This window comes from Carcharodon carcharias, chromosome 17, assembly GCF_017639515.1.
Source record: "Carcharodon carcharias isolate sCarCar2 chromosome 17, sCarCar2.pri, whole genome shotgun sequence".
Classification (NCBI taxonomy): Eukaryota; Metazoa; Chordata; class Chondrichthyes; order Lamniformes; family Lamnidae; genus Carcharodon; species Carcharodon carcharias.
In genome coordinates this window covers 37,710,125-37,736,054 of record NC_054483.1, presented here as the reverse complement: position 1 = coordinate 37,736,054, position 25,930 = coordinate 37,710,125, and the positions used below count along the sequence as shown (strand labels likewise).

The 25,930-nt window shown below is 47.7% G+C and overlaps 1 protein-coding gene across 1 annotated transcript in view; it reads right to left on the bottom strand.

Moving 5' to 3' along the window:
- The window catches only part of hk1 (hexokinase 1), a 276,629-nt gene that overhangs the window by 91,089 nt on the left and 159,610 nt on the right, over positions 1-25,930 (bottom strand). Inside the window, exons 15-17 of the mRNA XM_041209696.1 lie at positions 20,289-20,472; positions 17,590-17,745; positions 17,267-17,500 (exon numbers count right to left, since the gene is read on the bottom strand). Coding sequence (XP_041065630.1) covers positions 17,267-17,500; positions 17,590-17,745; positions 20,289-20,472 — 574 coding nt within the window. The remainder of the gene's footprint in view (positions 1-17,266; positions 17,501-17,589; positions 17,746-20,288; positions 20,473-25,930) is intronic.

Below are 25,930 nucleotides of genomic sequence, written 5' to 3'. Positions count from 1 at the left end.
CGGTGTACACCTATTTACAGGTCACTCACAGTTTGCACCTATCTGCAGGGCACTCACAGTGTGCACCTGTTTACAAGGCATTCCCAGTGTGCACCTGCTGACAGAGCACTCCCAGTGTGTACCTATTTACAAAGCACTCCTGGTGTGCACCTGCCTACAGAGTACCCCTTTTGTACACTTGCTAACAGAACACTCCCAGCGTGCAGCTGCTTACAGAGCATTCGAGTGTGCACCTACCTGCAGGGCACTCACAGTGTGTACCTATTTACAAAGCATTCCCAGTGCCCACTTGCTTACAGTGCACTCGCAGTGTGCACCTGCTTAACAGAGCACTCCCATTGTACACTTGCTTAGAGAGCACTCCCAGAGTGTGCCTGCTTACAGAGCACTCGCAGTGTGCAAATGCTAAAAGAGCACTCCCAGTATCCACATATTTACAGAGCACTCCCAGTGTACACCTATTTACAAAGCACTCCTCGTGTGCAACTGCTCAGAGAGCACTCCCGGTGTGCACCTATTTACAAGGCGCTCACAGTGTGCACCTGCAGACAGAGCACTTCCAGTGTGTACTTATTTACAGAGCACTCCCAGTGTGCACCTGCTTACAGAGTAACCCTTGTGTACACTTGCTAACCGAACACTCCAAGAGTGCACCTGCTTACAGAGCACTCAGGTGTGCACCTACTTACAGAGCACGCCCAGCGTGCAGCTGCTTACAGAGCACTCCCAGTGTGTACCTATTTACAGAGCAATCCCAGTGTGCACCTGCTTACAGGACACTCCCAGTGTGCACTAATATACAGCGCACTTCCAATGTACCCCTGCTTACAGAGCACTCGCAGTGTACACATATTTACAAAGCACTCCCCTTGTGCAACTGCTCAGAGAGCACTTCCGGTGTGCACCTATTTACAGGGCACTCCCGGAGTGCACCTATTCACAGGGCACTCACAGTGTGCACCAGCTTACAGATCACTCCCAGTGTGCACCAATATACTGCGCCTTCCCAGTGCGCACCTGCAGAGAGAGCACTTCCAATGTTCACGTGCTTTCAGAGCACTCCCAGTGTACACCTTTTTACAGAGCACTCCCAGTGTACACATATGTACAGAGACACCCAATAGCCACAAATTTACAAAGCACTCCCCGTGTGCAACTGCTCAGATACCACTCCCGGTGTGCACCTATTTACAGGGCACTCCCAGTGTGCACCTATTTACAGGGCACTCCCGGTGTGCACCTATTTATGGGGCACTCCCGGTGTGCACCTATTTACAGGGCACTACCAGAGTGCACCTATTTACAGGGCACTACCGGAGTGCACCTATTTACAGGGCACTCCCAGTGTGAACCTATTTACAGAGCACTCCCGGTGTACGCCTGCTTACAGAGTACCCCTTGTGTACACTTGATTACAGAACACTCCCAGAGTGCACCTGCTTACAGAGCACTCGAGTATGCACCTACTTACAGAGCACTCCCAGTGTGCAGCTGCTTATAGAGCACTCCCAGGGTGTACCTATTGACAGAGCATTCCCAGTGTGCACCTGCCTACAGAGTACGCCCAGTGTGCACCTACTTACAGAGCACATCCACCAACCCATGCTTACAGAGCACTCCCAGTGTACACATATTTACAAAGCACTCCCTGTGTGCAACTGCTCAGAGAGCACTTCCGGTGTGCATCTATTTACAGGGCATTCCCGCAGTGCACCTATTTACAGGGCATTCCCGCAGTGCACCTATTTACAGGGCATTCCCGGTGTGCACCTATATACAGGGCGCTCACAGTTTGCACCTGCTTACAGAGCATTCCCAGTGTGTACCTATTTACAGAGCATTTCCAGTGTACGCCTGCTTACAGAGTCCCCCTTGTGTACACTTGATAACAGAACATTCCCAGTGTGCTCCTGCTTACAGAGCACTCCCAGTGCACACTTGGTTACAGGGCACTCACAGTGTGCACCAGCTTACAAATCACTCCCAATGTGCACCAATATACTGCGCATTACCGGTGTGCACCTGCAGAGGGAACACTCCCAATGTACACGTGCTTTCAGAGCACTCCCAGTGTACACCTATCTACAGAGAACTCCCTGCGTACACATATTTACAGAGACTCCCATTATCCACAAATTTACAAAGCACTCCCCGTGTGCAACTGCTCAGAAACCACTCCCGGTGTGCAGATAGTTAGAGGGCACTCCCGGTGTGCACCTATTTACAGGGCACTCCCGGAGTGCACCTACTTACAGGGCACTCCCAGTGTATACCTATTTACAGGGCACTCACAGTGTGCACCTATTTACAGGGCACTCACAGTATGCACCTATTTACAGGGCACTCCCGGTGTGCACCTATTTAAAGGGCACTCACAAGGTACACCTATTTACAGGGCACTCACAGCGTGCACCTGCTTACAGAGCATTCCCAGTGTGTACCTATTTACGCAGCACTCCCAGTGTATACCTGCTTATAGAGTACCCCATGTGTACGCTTGCTTACAGAACATTCCAAGTATGCACCTGCTTACAGTGTACCCCTTGTGTACACTTGCTAACAGAACACCCCCAGAGTGCACCTGCTTACAGAACACTCGCAGTGTGCACCTACATACAGAGCACTCCCAGTGTACACTTGCTTACAGGGCACTCACAATGTGCACCGGCTTACAGAGCACTCCCAGTGTGCACCAATATACTGCGCATTCCCAGTGTCCACTTGCAGACAGAGCACTCCCATTGTGCACCTGCTTACTGAACACTCCCTGTGTGCACCAAAATACAGAGCTTTTCCAATATACAGCTGCTTACAGAGCACTCCCAGTGTACACCTATTTACAGAGCACTCCCATTGTACACATATTTACAGAGACGCCCATTATCCACAAATTTACAAAGCACTCCCCATGTGCAACTGCTCAGAGACCACTCCTGTTGTGCACCTATTTACAGGGCACTCCCGATGTGCACCTATTTACAGGGCACTCCCGGTGTGCACCTATTTACAGGGCACACCCGGTGTACACCTATTTACAGGGCACTCCCGGTGTGCACCTATTTACAGGGCACACCCGGTGTGCACCTATTTACAAGGCACTCCCAGCGTGCAGCTGCTTACAGAGCACTCGAGTGTGCACCTAATTACAGAGCACTCCCAGTGTGTACCTATTTACAAAGCATTCCCAGTGCCCACTTGCTTACAGTGCACTCGCAGTGTGCACCTGCTTAACAGAGCACTCCCATTGTACACTTGCTTAGAGAGCACTCCCAGAGTGTGCCTGCTTACAGAGCACTCGTAGTGTGCACATGCTAAAACAGCACTCCCAGTGTGCACCTATTTGCAGAGCACTCCCAGCTTTTACCTGCTTCCAGAGCACTCCCAGTGTACACCAAATACAGGGCTTTCCCAGTGTGCATGAATAAACAGAGCACTTCCAATGTACACCTGCTTCAAGAGCACTCCCGGTGTACACCTATTTACAGAGCACTCCCAGTATCCACATATTTACTGAGCACTCCCAGTGTACACCTATTTACAAAGCAATCCCCATTTGCAACTGCTCAGAGAGCACTCCCGGTGTGCATCTATTTACAGGGCATTCACAGTGTGCACCTGCAGACAGAGCACTTCCAGTGTGTACCTATTTACAGAGCACTCCCAGATTGCACCTGCTTACAGAGTAACCCTTGTGTACACTTGCTAACAGAACACTCCCAGATTGCACCTGCTTACAGAGCACTCAGGTGTGCACCTACTTACAGAGCACTCCCAGCGTGCAGCTGCCTACAGAGCACTCCCAGTGTGTACCTATTTACGGAGCACTCCCAGTGTGCACCTACTTACAGAGTACCCCCAGTGTGCACCTGCTTACAGAGTACCCCCAGTGTGCACCTGCTTACAGAACACTCCCAGTGTGCACCAATATACAGAGCACTTCCAATGTACCCCTGCTTACAGAGCACTCCCAGTGTAGACATATTTACAAAGCACTCCACGTGTGCAACTGCTCAGAGAGCACTTCCCGTGTGCACCTATTTACAGGGCACTTCCGATGCGCACCTATTTACAGGGCACTTACGGTGTGCACCTATTTACAGGGCACTTCCGGTGCGCACCTATTTACAGGGCACTTCCGGTGCGCACCTATTTACTGGGCACTTCCGGTGTGCACCTATTTACAGGGCACTCCCGGAGTGCACCTATTTATAGGGCACTCACAATGTGCACCTACTTACAGGACACCCAGAGTGTGCACCTGCTTACAGAGCATTCCCAGTGTGTATCTATTTACAGAGCACTCCCAGTGTACGCCTGCTTAGAGTCCCCCTTCTGTACAGTTGCTTACAGAACATTCCCAGTGTGCACCTGCTTACAGTGTACCCCTTGTGTACACTTGCTAACAGAACACTCCCAGAGTGCTCCTGCTTACAGAGCACTCCCAGTGTACACTTGCTTACAGGGCACTCACAGTGTGCACCAGCTTACAGATCACTCCCAGTGTGCACCAATATACTGTGCATTCCCAGTGTGCACCTGCAGAGACAGCACTTCCAATGTACACGTGCTTTCACAGCACTCCCAGTGTACACCAAAATACAGAGCACTCCCAGTGTACACATATTTACAGAGACTCCCATTATCCACAAATTTACAAAGCACTCTCCGTGTGCAACTGCTCAGAGACCACTCCCGGTGTGCACCTATTTACAGGGCACTCCCAGTGTGCACCTATTTACAGGGCACTCCTGGAGTGCACCTGTTTACAGGGCACTCCCGGAGTGCACCTATTTACAGGGCACTCCCGGAGTGCACCTATTTACAGGGCACTCCCGGTGTACGTCTCCTTACAGAGTAACCCTTGTGTACACTTGCTTACAGAACACTCCCAGCGTGCACCTGCTTACAGAGCACTCGAGTATGCACCTACTTACAGAGCACTCCCAGTGTGCAGCTGCTTATAGAGCACTCCCAGGGTGTACCTATTGACAGAGCATTCCCAGTGTGCACCTACTTACAGAGCACCTCCAGCGTGCACCTGCTTACAGAACACTCCCAATCTGCACCAATATACAGAGCACTTCCAATGTACCCCTGCTTACAGAGCACTCCCAGTGTACACATATTTACAGAGCACTCCCAATGTGCACCTATTTACAAAGCACTCCCCGTGTGCAACTGCTCAGAGAGCACTCCCGGTGTGCACCTATTTACAGGGCACTCCCGGTGTGCACCTATTTACAGTGCACTCCCGGTGTGCACCTATTTACAGGGCACTCCCGGTGTGCACCTATTTACAGGGCACTCCCGGAGTGCACCTATTTACAGGGCACTCCCGGAGTGCACCTATTTACAGGGCACTCCCGGAGTGCACCTATTTACAGGGCACTCCCGGCGTGCACCTATTTACAGGGCTTTCACAATGTGCACCCATTTACAGGGCAATAAAAGTGCACCTATTTACAGGGCACTCACAATGTGCACCTGCTTACAGAGCATTCCCAGTGTGCACCTGCAGACAGAGCACTCCCAGTGTGTACCTATTTACAGAGCCCTCCCAGCGTACACCTGCTTACAGAGTACCCCTCGTGTACACTTGCTTACAGAACACTCCCAGAGTGCACCTGCTTACAGAGCACTCGAGTGTGCAACTACTTACAGATCACTCCCAGTGTGCAGCTGCGTACAGAGCACTCCTAGTGTGTATGTATTTACAAAGAATTCCCAGTGCCAGCCTGCTTACAGGGCACTCGCAGTGTGCAGCTCCTTAACAGACCACTCCCATTGTACACTTGCTTAGAAAGCACTCCTAGAGTGCGCCTGCTTACAGAGCACTCGCAGTGTGCACATGCTTACAGACCTCTCCCAGTGTGCACCTGTTTGCAGAGCACTCCCAGCGTATACCTGCTTACACGGCACTCCCAGTGTACACCCAATATACAGGGCTTTCCCAGTGTGCACCAATATACAGAGCACTTCCAGTGTACACCTACTTAAAGAGCACTCCCAATGTACACATATTTACAGAGCACTCCCAGAATCCACATATTTCCAGAGCACTCCCAGTGTACACCTATTTACAAAGCACTTCCCATGTTCAACTGCTCAGAGAGCACTCACGGTGTGCATCTATTTACAGGGCACTCCCGGTATTCACCTATTTACAGGGCATTCACAGTGTGCAACTATTTGCAGGGCACTCACAGTTTGTACCTATTTTAAGGGCACTCGCAGGGTGCACCTATTTACAGGGCGCTCACAGTGACACCTGCTTTCAGAGCATTCCCAGTGTGCACCTGCAGACAGAGCACTCCCAGTGTGTACCTATTTACAGAGCACTCCCAGTGTACGTCTGCTTACAGAGTACCCCTTGTGTACACTTGCTAACAGCACACTCCCAGTGTGTACCTATTTACAGAGCATTCCCAGTGTGCACCAGCTTACAGTGCACTCCAAGTGTGCACCTACTTACAGAGCACTCCTAGCGTTCACCTGCTTACAGAACACTCCCGGTGTGCACCAATATACAGAGCACTTCCAATGTACACCTGCTTACAGAGCACTCCCAGTGTACACATATTTACAGAGCGCTCCCAGTGTACACATATTTACAGAGCACTCCCAGTGTACACCTATTTACAAAGCACTCCTCGTGTGCAACTGCTCAGAGAGCACTCCTGGTGTGCACCTATTTACAGGGCACTCCTGGTGTGCACCTATTTACAGGGCACTCCTGGTGTGCACCTATTTAGAGGGCACTCCTGGTGTGCACATATTTACAGGGCACTATCGGTTTGCACCTATTTACAGAGCACTCCCAGTGTACGCCTGCTTACAGATTACCCCTGTGTACACTTGCTTACAGAATACTCCCAGAGTGCACCTGCGTACAAAGCATCCAGTGTGCACCAATATACAGGGCTTTCCCAGTGTGCACCAATATACAGAGCACTTCCAATGTACAAGTGCTTAAAGGCACTCCCAGTGTACACCTATTTACAAAGCACTCCCCATGTGCAACTGCTCAGAGAGCACTCACGGTGTGCAACTGCTCAGAGAGCAATCTCGGTGTACACCTATTTACAGGGCACTCCCGGAGTGCACCTATTTACGGGGCACTCCCAGTGTGCACCTATTTACAGGACACTCACAGTGTACGTCTGCTTACAGAGTACCCCTTGTGTACACTTGCTAACAGAACACACCCAGGGTGCACCTACTTACAGAGCACTCCCAGCGTGTAGCTGCTTACATAGCACTCCAAGTGTGTACCTACTTACAGAGCACTCCAGGCTTGTACCTGCTTACAGAACACTCCCAGTGTGCACCAATATACAGAGCACTTCCAATGTACACCTGCTTACAGAGCACTCCCAGTGTACACCTATGTACAGAGCACTCCCAATGTACACCTATGTACAGAGCACTCCCAGTGTACACATATTTACCGAGCACTCCCAGTTTACACATATTTACAAAGCACTACCCAACTGCTCAGAGAGCACTCTCATTGTGCACCTATTTACAGGGCACTCCCGGTGTGCACCTATTTACAGGGCACTCCCGGAGTGCACCTATTTACAGGGCACTCCTGGAGTGCACCTATTTACAGGGCACTCCCAGAGTGCACCTATTTACAGGGCACTCCCGGTATACACCCATTGAAAGAGCATTCTCAGTGTACGCCTGCTTACAGCGTACCCCCGTGTACGCTTGCTTACAGAATACTCCCAGAGTGCGCCTGTTTACAGAGCACTCCAGTGTGCACCTACTTACAGAGCACTCCCAGTGTGCAGCTACTTACAGAACACTCTCAGTGTGCAGCTGCTTACAGAGCACTCACAGTGTGCACCTACTTACAGAGCAATCCCAGTATACGTCTGCTTACAGAGCATTCCCAGTGTAAGCCTGCTTACAGAACACTCCCAGTGTACACCTATTTACAGAGCATTCCTAGTGTACACATATTTACAGAGCACTCCCAGTGTACACCTATTTACAAAGCACTCCCCGTGTGCAACTGCTCCGAGAGCACTCCCGGTGTGCATCTATTTACAGGGCACTCCCAGTATACACCTATTTACAAAGCTCTCCCCATGTGCAACTGCTCAGAGAACACTCCCGGTGTGCAACTATTTACAGGGCATTCACAGTGTGCACCTATTTGTAGGGCACTCACAGAGTGCACCTATTTACAGGGCACCCACAGTGTGCACCTATTTACAGGGCGTTCACAGTGGCACATGCTTACAGAGCATTCCCAGTGTGCACCTGCAGACAGAGCACTCCCAGTGTGTACCTATTTACAGAGCACTCCCAGTGTACGTCTGCTTGCAGAGTACCCCTTGTGTACACTTGCTAACAGAACACTCCCAGCGTGCACCTGCTTAGAGAACACTCCCAGTGTGCACCAATATACAGACCACTTCCAATGTACACCTGCTTACAGAGCACTCCCAGTGTACACCTATTTACAGAGCATTCCCAGTGTATACATATTTACAAAGCACACCCCGTGTGCAACTGCTCAGAGAGCACTCCCGGTGTGAACCTGTTTACAGGGTACTCCCGGTGTGCACCTATTTCCAGGGCAATCCCGGAGAGCACCTATTTCCAGGGCACTCCCGGTGTGCACATATTTACAGAGCACTCCCAGTGTACGCTTGCTTACAGAATACTCCTAGAGTGTGCCTTTGCTTACAGGGCACTCGCAGTGTGCACCTACTTACAGAGCACTCCCATAGTGTACCTATTTACAGAGCACTCCCAGCGTGCACCTGATTACAGAACACTCCCAGTGTACACCTATTTACAGAGCACTCCCAGTGTACACATATTTACAAAACTCCCCGTGTGCAACTGCTCAGAGAGCACTCCCGGTGTGCACATATTTACAGGGCACTCCAGTGTGCACCTATTTACAGGGCACTCCCAGTGTGCACCTATTTACAGGGCACTCCTGATGTGCACATATTTACAGGGTACTTACAGTGTGCACATACCTGCAGGTCACTCACAGTGTGCACCAATTTACAGGGCACTCACAGTATGCACCTATTTACAGGGCACTCACAGTGTGCACCTGCTTACAGAGCACTCCCAGTGTACACCTATTTATAAAGCACTCCCCATGTGCAACTGCTCACAAGAGTACTCACGGTTTGCACCTATTTACAAAGCACTCCCCATGTGCACCTATTTACGGGGCACTGCCGGTGTGCAACTATTTACACTGCACTCACAGTGTGCACCTGCTTACAGAGCACTCCCAGTGTGCACCTGCTTACAGAGCACTCCCAGTGTAGACCTTCTACACTGTGGTGCATTATCTGTCACTTGTGTCTCAGCAGCTCTAATGTAGACAAGGCTGGAATGTCTGGAAAGACCATGAAATCAACTGCAGTTTGGTTGACAGCATTGGCTAATGTTCGTTAATAAAAATTTAGCTTTTCTTAAATTCAGATGAGGCCCTGAGGTTCCTCCCCATTGGGAGGCCCTCTCAGGCAGGAAGGCCTCCCTGAATTCTACCCAAAAAATGAAATGTGGCAGAGGGTCTCCCATCATGATGAGCAGCCACAAGCTATAGTAGAACTTCTCCCACAGTCAAGGCCAATTGCTATAAAACGTTTAGGTGATAATTAGCTGCTTCTTGGAGACTTCAAAACAACAGCAGTTTCTTGAAACTGCTTCTGCTTTTAGACACAGTCAAGTTGCTTTTAAAGCCCCGTCTATACGTGTGTTTGTTAAACATTATCCTTGCCTGATATGTCTTAAGGAGTATAACAGCAAGGTGTTTTGATACTGCTTTCATGTAATTGAATTTTAGCTGCATATCAGACCCAGACTCAGATACAATGTTCACATTCATGCCTAGACTTCACTAGAACTGCTCATCATGAGGGAATGGGGTCAAATGCCAGCTCACAGTCCCTTTCTTCCTCTATCCAATGCACCACAAACTGGTTCACTCAGAGATGTCATGGCCCCTCTCTCTTTCAGTTCTTTCTACACTGTAACCTCTATCACCTGGAATGCTTGGGAACAAGGCATTTCCAGATTCTGGAATTTTCTGCATTCCAGAATAATGTTGGAATGCCTAACCAGTGTGTGAACTGGTTGTAAGTATATCCTGAGTTCAAAACAGTGACAAAACATTATGGGCAGAATTTTTAGGTCGGTGTGCGCCCGACCCGATCGGGCATGAAATGACATCGGGCGAGCATCCCGATGCCATCCCGCGCTTGGGTGATATTTTGGTCAGTGGGCATGCGCAAAAATCGGAAGCGTGCCCGCTGACAATTAAGAGGTCTATTAAGGTCATTAAAGTTGTAGCTGTCTCTGATTTTTCATGGTCTGTTCAACCTTACAGTTAATCAGCCAGTGGACTTGCACTTTTCATGAAACCTCATCCAAGAGTGGGATGAAGTTTCTGTTATTAAATAAAACAAAATCTATGGGCAGCATCATGTAAATGTTCAGGTGACTGACTGGGATGCTTGCACATTTTTTTCCCTTATTTTACAAACTTTATTTAACTACTTTAAAGTCTTCAGCTCCCTGAGGCAACTCTCTTGTCTTCAGGGAGCTTTCATTCAGCGCTTGCCCAGCGCCTGCCCTTCTCCTGCCCCCACCCCAGCAGTGCAGTGGCCATTAATTGTCCAGCCAGCGTGAAATTGCGGTCGGGGGCCGGTCATGGTCGGTGGTCTGTTCCCTGGCCGATCCCAGACCCGCCGATTGCGCCGCCCACTGAACAAAAAATCCTTCCCTATAAGGCAGCAATAACAATTGTTTTAGTTATCTGTCTAAATTTTCCTCGTTTTGAAAGCACTTTGCTCTTTAATATTAGACAACACATTTAACAGCGAATGCTGATTACTGTGCTTGCATGGTGGGAAGCAGACAGGGGCTGATGTGTGTGGAACATATCTCTGCCCAGTCACAGAAACCTCCTTGAAACATCCCTCTTTGACTGCAATGTCTTCTATCTTCACTCCTCCTCTTGGCTTGGCACTTATACTTGAAAAAAGGCCATTAATGTACTGCCTGGAAAAGGTCTGGAGTTTTACCATTAACAACCATAATGTTAACTTTACTGCAGCAGCCACATGTGGCCAGTTGTGGAGTTGCATGTGACCTAAAAAATTCTGGACAACTAATTTTTTTGGATTTCGGATTTCTGAATTTGAGAGGTTACGGTGTATTATAATGTTGAGTTAACACAGCGTGGCAGAGTTATGGACTCTACTAACTGCCCACTTCACTTGTTTCTGAGTATGAACGTAATTTTGAGGCACAATTGCTTAAACAAAGTTAAGCCCTGTATTGGATGAATCTGTACATTCTTAGTCAAGTTCCTGGAGAGTATAGGCCCACGGTATAAACGACCACTAGTTTGTCACTAACAGCTGTTAATACTCAGACAGTTCTGAGGTAGTTGTGATGTGAAATGGAACAAATGACACACTGCTTCACTAGTGGGTACTTTGCTGAGGTAAACTGATGGGGCAACTCAGAGGGAGTTGCATCTGGTTGCGCTCATTGATTTTAGAATGTTTAATGCCGATATTGGAGTCTGAAATGAGAAGTGTTCTATTCTTCAGCACAATATCCCTGATAAGATTGGCCTTATCTGCAACCTCATAAACAGGGCCTGAGCCATTTGCTCACCATGCAAGTTCGATGCTGACCTAGGATGTATCAAAGCTATCGTGCGGGATAATGGCTTCCCTGATCAGATCATATCTTGCTGTATATTGCACAAATTCACGGTCTAAAGCCACCACTTTTGGTCCTGAAAAGTGCCTTTTCGGCCTCAGATTACCCTGGAAGGTGAAGCTAGCTGTTTCATGCTGCTACTAAGCAGTGGAAACATGAGTGGTATTCTCCACTAACTGGATGCTGCTGTCAAGCCAAAAAGATGTTCTGCCTATCACACAAATGAATAATGTGGTATATACTGCAAAGGCTATGGGTCCTGACAGTACTCAGGCAATGGTACTGAAGACTTGTGCTCCAGAACTTGCCGCACCCCTAGCCAAGCTGTTCCAGTACATCAACAACACTGGCATCTATCCAGCTATGTGGAAAATTGCCCAGGTGTGTCCTGTACACAAAAAGCAGGACAAATCCAACCTGGCCAATTACTGCTCCATCAGTCTACTCTTGATCATCAGTAACTGGAAGGGGTCATCAAAAGTGCTATCAAGCGGCACTTGCTTAGTAATAACCTGCTCACCGGTTCCGCCAGGGTCACTCAGCTCCTGACCTCATTACAGCATTGGTTCAAACAAGGATAAAATAGCTGAAATCCCGAGGTGAGGTGAGAATGACTGCCCTTGACATCAAGGCAGCATTTGACCGAGTGTGGCATCAAGGAGCCCCAGCAAAGCTAGAGTTAATGGGAATCAGGGGAAAAACTCTCCACTGATTGGAGTCATACCTAACATAAAGGGAGATGGTTGTGGTTGTTGGAGGTCAGTCATCTCAATTCCAGCTCATCACTGCAGGAGTTCCTCAGGGTAGTTTCTTCAGCCTAGCCATCTTCAGTTACTTCATCAATGATCTTCCTTCCATCATTAGGTCAGAAGTGGGGAGGTTCGCTGATGATTGCACAATGTTCAGCACCATTCTCAACTCCTCATGGAAGTAGTCCATGTCTAAACGGAGCAAGACCTGGACAATATCCAGGCTTGGGCTAACAAGTGGCAACTAACATTTGCACCACCCAAGTGCCAGGCAATGACCATCTCCAACAAGAGAGAATCTAACCATCGCCCCTTGACATTCAATGGCATTACCATCACTGAATCCCCCACTACCAACATCCTGGGGGTTACCATTGAACAGAAACTGAACTGGACGAGTCATATAAATACCGTGGCTACAAGAGCAGGTCAGAGGCTAGGAATCCTGCAGCGAGTAATTCACCTCCTGACTCTCCAAAGCCTGCCCACCATCTACAAGCACAAGTCAGGAGTGTGATGGAATACTCTCCACTTGTCTGGATGAGCGCAGCTACCACAACACTCAAGAAACTTGACACCATCCAGGACAAAGCAGTTGATTGGCACCACATCCACAAACATTTTCCCCCTCCACCACCAACACACAGTAGCAGCAGTGTGTACCATCTACAAGATGCACTGCAGAAATGGACAAAAGCTCCTTAGACAGCACCTTCCAAACCCACGACCACTACCACCTAGAAGGACAAGGGCAGCAGATAGATGGGAACACCACCACCTGGAAGTTCCCCTCCAAGTCACTCATATTCCTGACTTGGAAATATATCACCATTCCTTCACTGTCGCTGGGTCAAAATCCTGGAACTCTTTTCGTAATAGCACTGTGGGTACATAGACTGCAATGGTTCAAGAAGGCAGCTCACCACCACCCTCTCAAGGGTAGTTAGAGATGGGTAATAAATGCAGCCGAGTGAACGAAGCCCACATCCCATGAATAAATAATAAAAAATATGAATTCCAGTGCAGTGTGAAGCCAGGTATACAGGCTGTATGTCCCAACAATTGGCACGTCCCTTTGGCTGTTCGCAACAGGGAAAATGACCATACCCAACCAGCCCATGGTTGCAAAACTCAAAACTTAGGGCAGAATTGTCCCAGAATCGCACAAAGTGCAGTAGTGGGTGTGAAGAATGATGTATTACCCACTGGCTGCAATGGCGGGTTTTCACGCCATGTTGTCTGCTTCCTGCCTCAGTAATTATACAGCCACAGGAAAGACGTCGCATTGCCGGTGGCCAGCCTCGGAATTGCCCACCACATTGTTACCTCACCGTTTCCTCACTCTGGTGCCATATCTAAACTGCAGCCGCGCACATAGTTCTCAATGCTTGCAGCCCAGGACTGTTCCAGTGAAGACATGGCCCTGAAAACTAAAACGAGTTCAGTAACCCATCACTGGAATGCCTTTTGGAGGCCCAATGATGCCCTCCACCCGTGCTCTGGCCGCAAGAGGTCCAGCAACCCATCCAGTGCAGAAAGAGGATGAATAATCTCATCTGTGCCGCCAAGGTAAGGCAACCATCTCATCACTCTAAACTCATATACTCACAAGCCCATCACACATTCACTAGCCTCTCATTCACTGACAGATCAAGGGACATCAGCACCCATTCTCTCACACATGCCCTCACATCTCCATCTGACCTCATCTCCTCTAGAGATGGCTTCCTCAGCTTGCACCATCTTGAGGCCACTTGCACAGACAACATATGTCCCCACACCCACACACCCACCCTGGGATAAGCTCCTTCCCCAGTACAGCCCTCGCCCTGCAGCCTCTTCCTTGTTTGAGGCTACTTTTCCCCCTTTCCCCTAGCAAGCCCTATCCCAGCAGCCATTGAAAAGCCACCCTCACCTTATAGCCTGTCTGGTAGATAGAGATGAAAAAGGAGATAGAAATTAAGATAAAGAAGAAAAAGTATGGTTATGACAGGTGTCAGATAGAAAATACAATTGAAAACCGACAGGAATACAGAAGGTTCAGAGGGGCGGTCAAAAAGCATATTAGAGAAGCGAAGAGGGATTATGAGAAAAGACTGACAGCCAACATAAAGGGGAATCCCAAAGTCTTCTATAGGCATATAAATAGTAAAAGGATGGTAAAAGGAGGAGTAGGGCCGATTAGAGACCTAAAAGGGAATTTACACATGGACGAAGGGGCCATGGCTGTGGTTTTAGATGAATACTTTGCATCCGTCATTACCAAGGAGGTAGACGCTACCCAAGCCATGGTGACAGACAAGGAAACTCTATCACTAGAAGGATTCAAAGTTGATGAAGACGAAGTGTTGAATAGACTGTCGGTACTTAAAGATGACAAAGCACTGGGACCGAACAAGATGCATCCGAGGATATTGAAGGAAGTGAGACTAGAAATTGTAGGGGCATTGACCATAATCTTTCAGTCTCCCCTAGACTCAGGGGAGGTGCCAGAGGACTAGAGATTTGCAAACATTACACCCTCATTCAAAAAAGGATTTAAGGATAAACCCAGCAATTACAGGCCAGTCAGTTTAAATTCAGCGGTGGGAAAAATTCTGGAAACAATTATTCAGGATAGAATTAGTAGTTACATGGAAAAATATGGGTTGATCAGGAAGAGCCAGCATGGATTTCTAAAGGGGAAACTAACTTGCTGGAGTGTTTTGAAGAGGTAACAGAAAATGTCAATGAGGGTAATGCTGTTGATGTGGTGTACATGGACTTTCAAAAGGCATTTGGTACAGTGCCACACAACAGACTTGTGAGAAAAGTTATTGCTCATGGAATAAAAGGGACAGTAGCAATGTGGATACAAAATTGGCTGAAAAATGGGAAGCAGAGAGTATTGGTCAATGGATATTTTTTGGGATGGAGGAAGGTTGGTAGTGCAGTTCCCCAGAGGTCAGTATTGGGACCCTTGATGTTCCTGATATATATTAATGAACTAGATCTTGGTGTGCAGGGGACAATTTCAAAGTTTGCGGATGATATGAAGCTTGGGAGTGTTGTAAACTGTGAGGAGGACAGTGTAGAACTTCAAAAGGTCATTGACAAGTTGGTGGAGTGGGCAGATAGGTGACAGATGAAGTTCAATGTGGGAGGTGATGCATTTTGGTCAGAAGAACATGGAGAGACACATAAAATAAGGGGTGAAATTTTGAAGGGGGTGCAGGAGTAAGAAGATCTGGATGTATATGTGCATGGATCACTGAAGGTGGCAGGAGAGGTAGAGAGCAGTTACTAAATCACAAAGTATCCTGGGCTATTGTGTACAGTTCTGGACACCACATTATAGGAAGGATGTGAACACATTAGAGAGAGCGCAGAAGAGGTTTACAAGAATGGTTCCAGGGGTGAGAAACTTCAGTTATAAGATAGATTGGAGAGAAGGCAGTAAGAAGAGGTTTAATAGAAACGTTCAAAATCATGAGAGGGCTAGACAGAGTAGATAGAGAGAAGCTGTTCCCGCTCGCAAAAGGATCAAGAACGAGAGGGCACAGATTTAAAATGATTTGCAAAAGAAGCAAATGTGATGTGAAAAAAGACTTTTTCACATAACGAGTGGTTTGGGTCTGGAACGCACTGCTTGGGAGTCTGGTGGAGGCAGGTTCAATTGAGGCATTCAAAGAGGCATTAGATGATTATGTGAAAAGAAACAATGTGCAGGATTATGGGGAAAAGACAGGGCAATGGCACTAAGTCATAATAATCATTTGGAGAGCCAGTGTAGACACGAAGGGTCGAATGGCCTCCTTCTGTGCCATTAAAATTTTATGATTCTGACCTGCCTGTGAGTCCCCCTAAAAGTGATGTGGTGCTGCCTGTGAAGCCTGGTGCTGATGACCATGAGTGCTGCCCAAAGCAAGGTAGGCAAACAAACCTCAAAGTCCTGAGTGAAGTGCAGCTCACCAGATGCACATCGCTTACGTACAATTGTAAAACATATTGGCATGCAATCATCCAAAGTGCCGGGATGATCCCGCGTGGGGGGATTATTGTGGTAAGCAGGGCTTATAATGAGATGCTCAAGTTTTGAAATTAGGTTCCTGACGGTGCGGCAGGAAACGCGGCCTGCCATTGATGGGTAGTATGGACGATCGCAAACTGGTTTCACGATGGCGTAAAACCGATTTTTGGCCTTCTTGCCATATTGTCCGCTCACACTGCCAATGGGAGCAGAAAATTCCACCCATAGCATTCCAACATTAGATCTAATTCTGTGATTGGACAGCAGCTGCTTAACAATCCTGATTGTGCTAAGAATTACAATGACACCTAATTTAAGATTATCAGGTTTGCAGTGTAGCTCATTTATGCTTGCTCGTACATAGGGCCCTGCCCTTTGCAAACAGAAAGAGCATGCCAACGTATTGCAGCTTTTCAACTAAACAGAAGTTTGGGGGGACAGCCATTATCTGCTTTATTCCCCATGAAAATGCCTTGACCAGTCAACCTGCTTGGTTTGAATTTAAACAAAAGTTTGGCAGTTAACTGTTCCCTAGTGCATTCTCTACGGCAACACCTCTACCAATTGGAGTCTATTTGCCAATTTATCAGCACTCTCTTCTCCCATAGTATGAAGTGTTGTTCCCTTTAGAATTGGTATTCTTGTGAATCTGTCCTGATGAGTGCAAGATAAAAAGCTTTGACAACATGTCTCTTTTTTCAGTAATACTCAAGTTCTGTATGACCAAACAACTTTTTGAATACCCCTAATCTCAATCAGTATAAGAATAATTTTACAAAGGAAAAACACTTACTGTGGATGAAGCTTGTAGAGTGTTCCATCGACACCGACAGTAATCTCCAGGTGATCCAACCCTCGGTTCTCCCTTATTTTGTCAACAACAGCAGCCATTCCTGCACCGCAGAGCTGAGCTGCTCTCTTGGAAACAACACCACACACCTCCTTAACAATGATACTATCGTCACAAGTACTGTCCAGGCCAAGTTGTTGAAGGATTGCACGGACTTGGAGCAGAGCCAGGCGGTCACTGTTCACAAGTAGGGAAAGAAATGGGGTGTCAGCTACGAATATCAGCATCATCAAACTGAATGAGTCACCTAAAAAAACGCCATATACCTTTCTATCTGGGACAGAAACTTTGTTTCAAAGATGCTTCGTGTCTTTAATCTCTCTGAGATCTGCCCTCTGAACAGGAATCCTCGTCTGGTGAAATCGATGACCACATTTCGCACAATCTCACCTAGATACATCCCACTGATCATTTTTTCATATCTGTAGTGACAGAGACAAATTGTTTTTAATTGTTTGTGCAACACATTCCATTTAAGGTTCCCCAATATCCTGATTATTGTATAGATATTGAGCTAGATTTTCCGTTGCCATTAGTGGTGAATGTTGAGGCGCCCACCATTATTGTGCTTTATGACATGCACATGCACTGTAATTGCCTGGGAAGTTTAAATTTCCAGTGGACTGATTTGTGCTGCCAGGGACCTTCCTCGAGTGTCTCTTACACTGATCTCAGTGTTGGGGACTTGGGGCAGAATTTTATGCTGATCGGGCGGGTGTGTACCTGACCTGATCTGTCGTAAAATTGCGCAAGATGCGACCCAAATGATAATTCAGTCGGTGGGTAGGCATGCGCAAAAGTCAAAAGCGTGCCTGCTGACAATTAAGGGGCAATTAAAGTAATTAACGGTGCAATTATCTTTAATTTTATGTTGCCCGCCCAGCCTTACGATTGGCAAACAGGCGAATCGGCCAGGCGGCCTTTACATTTTTCATAAAACCTCATCTAAGTACAAGATGAGGTTTCCATGATGAAATAAAATAAAAATAAAAATAAAAATAAAAATCGGTGGACACCATTTTTATCATGTATATTTTCAGGTGTCTGATTGGGATTCTTGGACATTATTCTTCTGCTTTTCAAAACTTTATTTGAGGATTTTCAGGTTTATAGCTCCATGAGGCAGCTCTCTGCCTTCAGGGAGCTTCCATTGTGCGCTCGCCCGTGTTGGCGTCAGCGTCTACCCTCCTTCCGCCCCCACCCCCGCTCCAGCAGGGCTGAGCTTCTCAGCGCGCACTTCACACTGACTGGCTGCTAATTGGCCAGCCAGCGTGAAATTGCGATTGGGGGCCGATGGCGGTCCATTCCACGGCCCGCCAATCACGCCCGCCCGCCAACCTGAAAATTCTGTCCTTAGGCTGGATACACACTACTTATCTGGATACCTGACGTAGAATTGTTCTACGGTTTAATCTCTGGTGTAACTCAGTGACTAACAGCGTACCTCTACCCACCACCCAACCCCACCCCAATGATCTGACTTCCCACCACCCTAAGACCCTCTGACCTAACTGCCCATCCCCACACAGATCACACTGTCCACACCCGTGACCAGGCTGCCAACCAACAACGAGACCCTCTGGACCAGACTGTCCAGCACCCTGCAACCCTCTGGACCCAACTGCCCACACCCACTGAACGAACTGTCCTCACATCCCGCCCCCGGCCTAGACTGCCCACCATGCACCCCAGACCCTCTGGACCCGACTGCCCACCCTTCCCAACCCAACAGCCCATGCACCCTGACCCGACTGCCCAACCACCCAAACCCGACTGCCCATCCACCTGACCCGACTGCCTGGCACCCCGACCAGACTGCCCGCCCACTCCGGACCTGACTGCCCGCCCACCCTGGACCCGACTGCCCGCCCACCCTGGACCCGACTGCCCGCCCACCCTGGACCCGACTGCCCACCCACCCCTGACCTGACTGCCCGCCCACCCCTACCTGTCTGCCCACTCACCCCAATCCTACTGCCCGCCCACCCCGGACCCGACTGCCCGCCCACCCCAATCCGACTGCCCTTCTACCTGACCGGACTGCTCACCCCAAATGACCTGCAATCACACCTCACCAACTGGATTGCCACCCCCAAGACCTCACCCAACCTGACTGAAAATCCTTTGACCTGACTGCCCACCCTACTGACGACCCCCCCCCCCCCCCCCCGCCCCGGCCTCCCAACCCCACTGCCTAATTCCCCAATCCCCAAATCTCTTGACCGATCAGCATAAAATTCTGCTTCAAGTCCCCAACACTGAGATCAGTGTAAGAGACATTTAAGGAAGGTACCTGGCAGCACAAATCAGTCCAATGGAAATTTAAACTTCCCGGGCAATTATAGTGCATGTGCATGTCATAAAGCACAATAGTGATGGGCGCCTCAACATCGACTAGCCCCCCATCCACTCGACCTCCCACTCACCTGACTACCCAACCCCACCATCCCCCAAACCAACTGCCCAACTACACCCCTAACTACCCCACCCACTCTACTACTGGATCCCCTCCCTAAATCACTGAAAACATCTGAGATGTTTAACCGCTTACCTGAACACAGCAACTGATATGATAGAAAGGGGTTGTGTCCTTTTCTATTCCTCTCCATGGAAACTGTGTTGAAGTATCGCTGCTGTAGCCGGTACAGGAAGACCTGGCTAGAAGATGCAAAAGGTTGCAGTGCAGTGACCTTTGCAGTCTGTGGCGATTGTACCTGTATCACCACTGACTGGAAGATCTGGGCCAATATAACAACAAAACCTCACTGGTATTCCTAGCTGACTGAAACACTGGTCTAATTTTGGTCCCCAGAGCTGACCTTATGCCTCTTCTGCTGATCTTAAACATACACAAAATTTCCCAAATGTTAAACAAGTCAAAGGTGCAGCATCTCCAGCTGCCACTGCTCAACTCTAGTTAAAACGATTCAGATCGGTGTCTAAAATCTCCATTGTATCAACTCACTTTTGTTTCCCTTGGTTTAATGACAGATCATCCACAGCATTGTCGTACTCTGTCCTGATATCATCAAGGCATCCATTGTCACCAAAAGCTCCCCACTCCATATTCACACACATGAGCCCCTCGTCTCCCTCCACAGTCTCTGTATTTCTTGCCTCTTCCATGTAGCAGGTATTGCTGCCAGTCCCTGTGCAGAAACAGTGACATCAACATCAAAGGCTACATCAAAATATCATGACACAAACAGCCTTGTGGTTTAAATTAAAATAAACATCAAATAAATTTTAAAAATAAATTTTGCAATTCACTCGCAGAGTTTAGCCGGGGTTCAGACAACACAGCAACGTTTGAAATGCAGAGATTTAAAAAAAATTTTTAAAGTGTTCATGTAATGTCTTTAATGCAGTAAATGTCACAAGATGCTTTAGGGAGCTGAATGGACTCCCAGCATTACTGCAAATAAAGAACTTGAATTTGTACAGCACTTTTGGCAACCTCAGGATGACTCAATGAGCTTTATAGCTCATAAAATACCTTTGAAATGTCATTACTGTTCATATGGCAGCCAATCAGCAGTGGAGTGTTACTAACGCCGAGATTGGAGAGCTGTGTTTTCGAGGGTTTTGAATTGGAGGTAGTAAAGCAGAGGGTTCTAGGGAGTCCACTGGAGAGAGTATTGGGGGGGCAGCTTTTTTGGGGTGGGGTGGAAAGGGTGAAGGTGGGAGGATTTAGAAGCAAACTGAACAACATCGGTGATTTAAACCTCTTGAGGTGACAAGGCAGTCCTTGGTAATGAATTGGCGGGGATGGTTTTAGGTGCTGGTTGGGAAGATGTGCAAAGTTAGTAAAGCAGAGCAGACAAATAATGAGGATAAGGAGTTACTAAGTGCAGAGAATTTGGTAAGGAAGGTACACGGGCTTGGGAAGGAGGTGGCAGTCAGGGTCCCAGGCCCATCTCACTGACAATTTGTTTGCATGCCTAGATGTCTGATGGTCAGAATGGGTCTGCTGCTATCAGACGAGCCAGGGCAGCAGCACTGGGACAGTTTGAGGAAACTGAGTTCACTCTAGCCACATATCCTGGATGTTGAGCGGGTTGCGGTGGATCACACTCACTCTCCCTGAAAGAAAGAAATAAGGCTGGTTAGACTTAAATGTGGGAGGCACGGTTGGGAAATTTTATGATGACACAAAAATTAGCCATGTAGTTGTTAGTGAAGAGGATAGCTGTCGACTCCAGAATAATATCAATGGTTTGGTTGAGTGGGAAGAGAAGTGGCAAATGGAATTCAGTCTGGAAAAGTGTGAGGTAAGGCATATGGGGCAGGCAAACAAAGCAAAGGAATATTCAATAAACGGGAAGTTATTGAGAGGCATTGAGGAAGTGAGACACCTTACAGTGCATGTCCACAGGAAGGTGGCAGGACAGGTGGACAAGGTGGTCAAGAAAGCATATGGAATCTTTCCTTTATTGGACGAGATATAGCATACAAAGGCAGGGATGTAATGATGGAACAGTATAAAATGCTGGTTAGGCCATAGCTGGAATTTTGAGGAGGTTCACAAGAATATTGCCAGGGCTTCAAAATTGCAGCTATGAGGAGAGATTGGATAGACTAGGGCTGTTTTCCATAGAACAGAGGAGGCTAAGGGGTGACCTAATTGAGGTGTACAAAATTATGAGGGACCTAGATAGGGTAGACAGGAAATACTTGTTTCCCCTACCTGAGGGGTCAGTTACCAGGGGGCGTAGATTTAAGGTGATTGGTAGAAGGATTAGTGGGGACACGAGGAAAACTTTTTCACCCAGAGGGTGCTGGGCATCTGGAATTCACTGCCTAAGTTGATAGTTGAGGCTGAAACCCTTGCCTCATTTAAAAGGTATCTGGATCTGCACCTGAAGAGCTGTAATCTGCAAGGCTATGGACAAGGTGCTGGAAAGTGGGAGTAAAATGAGCGGCTAGTTTCTCTTTCCTGGCTGCAGCAAAAATGATGGGCTGAATGACTTCTTTCTGCACCATAACTTTTCTATGGTACAGTGCTGAGCCAGTGCTCTTGTCTGGATACAACTTACCACTTTGTCCCATTCTCCTGGCCTTTGCTCACATCCTGTTCATTTTTTCTTTTTCGGATACACATTCCTCCTTTCCACCAGCTCACCGGACAAAACTTCCTCCCTGCCCTAGCCCTGAACTTGTATCTTTCTCAAGTTTCTGTTTTTACTCCCTTCATGCCTTCTTCAAGTTAATCTAGTCCACGAGATCCACCTCCTGTTCTCTCAACCTTATTCCCACTAAAATACTGACCAACCAACTACCCTTTCTGGTCACAATTTGAGTTGATATTGTAAGCCGCTCTATCTTTCTCCCCTTTAAACCTGTCATCATCGCTCCTCTCCTCAAAAAACCTTTGACCTCAGTGAACAGCCACTCTATCTCCAACCTCACTTTCCTGTCCAAATGCCTTGAACATGTGGATAAAAACTCTTTTCTTCTCGAAACGTCAACTCTTTTCTTCTCCGCCGATGCTGCCAGACCTGCTGAGTTTTTCCAGGTAATTCTGTTTTTGTTTTTGCCTTGAACATGTTGTCACCTCCCAAAACTGTTCCCGTCTTTCCTGGAATTACAGGCTGAACTTAATGCCCTCCCCTGTGATGAGTTTGGTAGCTGGAGGGGGGTCGGGGGGGGGGGGCATTTAGTCGGGCAGAAGGGTGGCAGATGGGGACCCCACTGCCTTCCTCCCTCTAACCCAATTAAATCTGTGGAGGGGAGGCCCTTGAATAGCCTCCCCACTGCAACTGAGCTCCTTAAGTGGGCAATTAATGCCACTAATGGGCCTCATCCCACCGCTGCTGGTTTTCACCCAGTGACGGGCAAGGGACTTCACCTGAAAAGTAAACCCTATTGGCATTGTTTATGGGTTTCCCGGGGTGTGGGCTGGTCAGAGAAGGAGTCCCTTGTTCAAAGAGTGACCAGCGTCAGGGAGGGCCTGCTGAGAGCCACCCACTTGTCCTTGCTACTGAACTCCCTTCCACCCTCCCTCTTGCCCCCAACACTATGGCATCCCTCCTGTCCATCATTCAACTCTGCCTGGTTCTCTGCAGTCCTGGGCCTTGGGAGGGTGCATTACCAGCAGTAGCTACTGCTTCTCAGTTGGCACTGCCAAGCAATGAAACACTGCTAGCCTCTGAGTGTCTGCTAGCTTTGATGAAAGGGAATTCTGGCCCCAGAGTCATCAATCCCAGGGAAGACCCACGGCTGCCCAGTTAAGTGACCAATTAGCAATTAGTTTGGTGAGCCTTCCTGAAAAGAGGCAAAGTGGGACTCTTGCTGACTCTCCAGTTGCCTCCTTTAAATCTGGTCTTCCCTGTTTGAATCCTCCAATCAGGTTTCAGCCCCAGCACCAAAACAGCTCTTATCAGAGTCTCTAATGACATCCTGTGTGACTGTGACAAAGGAAAGCGTTCCCTCTTTGTTCTTCTCGACCTGGCTGCAGCCTTTGACATGATTGACCCCACACCATCCTCCTCCAACACCTCTCCACTGATGTCCAGCTGGGTGGGACTGCTCTCACCTGCTTCCATTCTTATCTATCTAATCATAGCCAGAGAATCACTTGCAATGGCTTCTCTTCCTGCTACTGCACTGTTACCTCTGGCGTCCCCCAAGGATCGATCTTGGCAATGTCATCTGAAAGCACATGTACACAAACAGCATCCAGCTGAACCTCATCACCCACCTCTCTTGACTACTCCACTGTTACTACATTATCAGGCTTCTTATCGGACATCCAGTACTTTCCTCCAGATAAACATTGGGAAGACTGAAGCCATCATTTTTGGTCCCCGCTCCAAATTCCATCCTTGTTCCTGGCAACAGGCTGAAATTAAGTCAGTCTGTTTGCAACCTTGATGTCACATTTGACCCCCAGATGAGCTGCCAACCTCATATTTGCACCATCACCAATACTGTTACTTTCCACCTCTGTAACATAGCCCGAATTCACCGCTGTGTCTGCTCATCTACTGCTGAAACCCTCATCCATGCCTTTGTTACCTCTAACGCATTTTTATTATGCATTATTGCATATTCCAATGCAGACCTACATTCTACCCTCTGTAAACTTGAGGTAATATGAGATATGCTGCTCATATCTTACCTTGCACCAACTTCTGTTCCCCATTTCCCCTGTGCTCACTGACCTAGATTGGCTCCAGATCAAGTAATGTCTTGATTTTAAAATTTTCATCCTTGTTTGGAATCCTCCCATGGCCTCACAGCTTCTTATCTCTATGACCTCCTCCAACCCCACAGCCCTCCAAGCTACCTGCACACTTAGTATCCCTGATTTTAATTGGTCCACCATTGGTGGCTATGCCTTTAGTTGCCTAAGCCCTAAACTCTGCAGTTCTGTCCCGAAACCCACTCGCTTCCCTCCACCACCCTTAAAACCTATCCCTTTGACTGAGGTTTTGATAATTTATTTGAACACTTTCTTGCATGGCTCGTTGTGATGCTCCTGTAAAGTGCTCTTGGGACATTGTATTTACTTGAGGGTGCTATATAAACTATTGATGTTGTTAAAATGTATTCTGGATTCTGCTTCACCGCTGTTGCTGGTCAGACTTCCCATGCCCTAATAACCCTCTGCGTAAAACCATTTCTCCAAATTGCTCTCATTGTTCTTTTTGTGATGATCTTAAATTTATTGTCTAGTCACTGATTAGTGTGTAAGGTACCGGGGACGCTGCTGGTGCTCATGAAACTGACCTTACAGTGAGGCAGTACTATCAGGAGAGGAACAAAAGCTGGAATGTTGTTTTAAAATGGCTCTCAATTAGCTCAGCTACTCAGTACCTGTTCCTGAACTAGTGAACTGACTGATCACAGATCATCTTTAAATCATATCATTAAATGGTGAAACTGCCCTGAATTTATTTGTTAAATAATAATCTGGATCCACAGGGTCGATAACTTCACAAATTATATCAAGAATGTAATAAAATCTGGGACTGTTCTCCTTGCAGCAAAGGAGGTTAAGGGAGATTTGATAGAAATGTTCAAAATTATGAAGAGTTTTGACAGTTGGTGAGGGGAAACTGTTTGCAGTGGCGGGAGGGCCAGAGTTAAGGTCATTGGCAAAAAAGCCAGGGGGATGCATGGAGAAATTTTTTAAAGGCAGTGAGATGCTGTGATCTGGAATGCACTGTCTAAAGGGCGATGGCAGCAGATTCAATTGTAACTTTCAAAGGGCAATTGGACAAATACTTGAAAAGGAAAGAGATCATGGCAGAGTTTTGAGGAAAGAGTAGGAGAGTGGAATTAATTAGATAGCTCTACAAAGACCTGGCACAGTCACAATTGTTGATGGGTTCCTTCTGTGCTGTGATTATAGCATCAGTTATCGAGTCCTATGTTAAGGTATGTGATGGAAGAAATCAACAAGGCCCAAGATACTTGCAGACACATCCTCTCTCGGGTGACAGGGTACTGAGATTATGACTGGGTCTGCTGGCAATATTTCACTGCAAGTGTAGTGGACACAACAGTTATGTTTAAATTAAAACAGAAAATGCTGGAAAAACTCAGCAGCTCTGGCAGCATCTGTGAAGAGAGAAACAGAGTTAATGTTTTGAGTCCGTACGA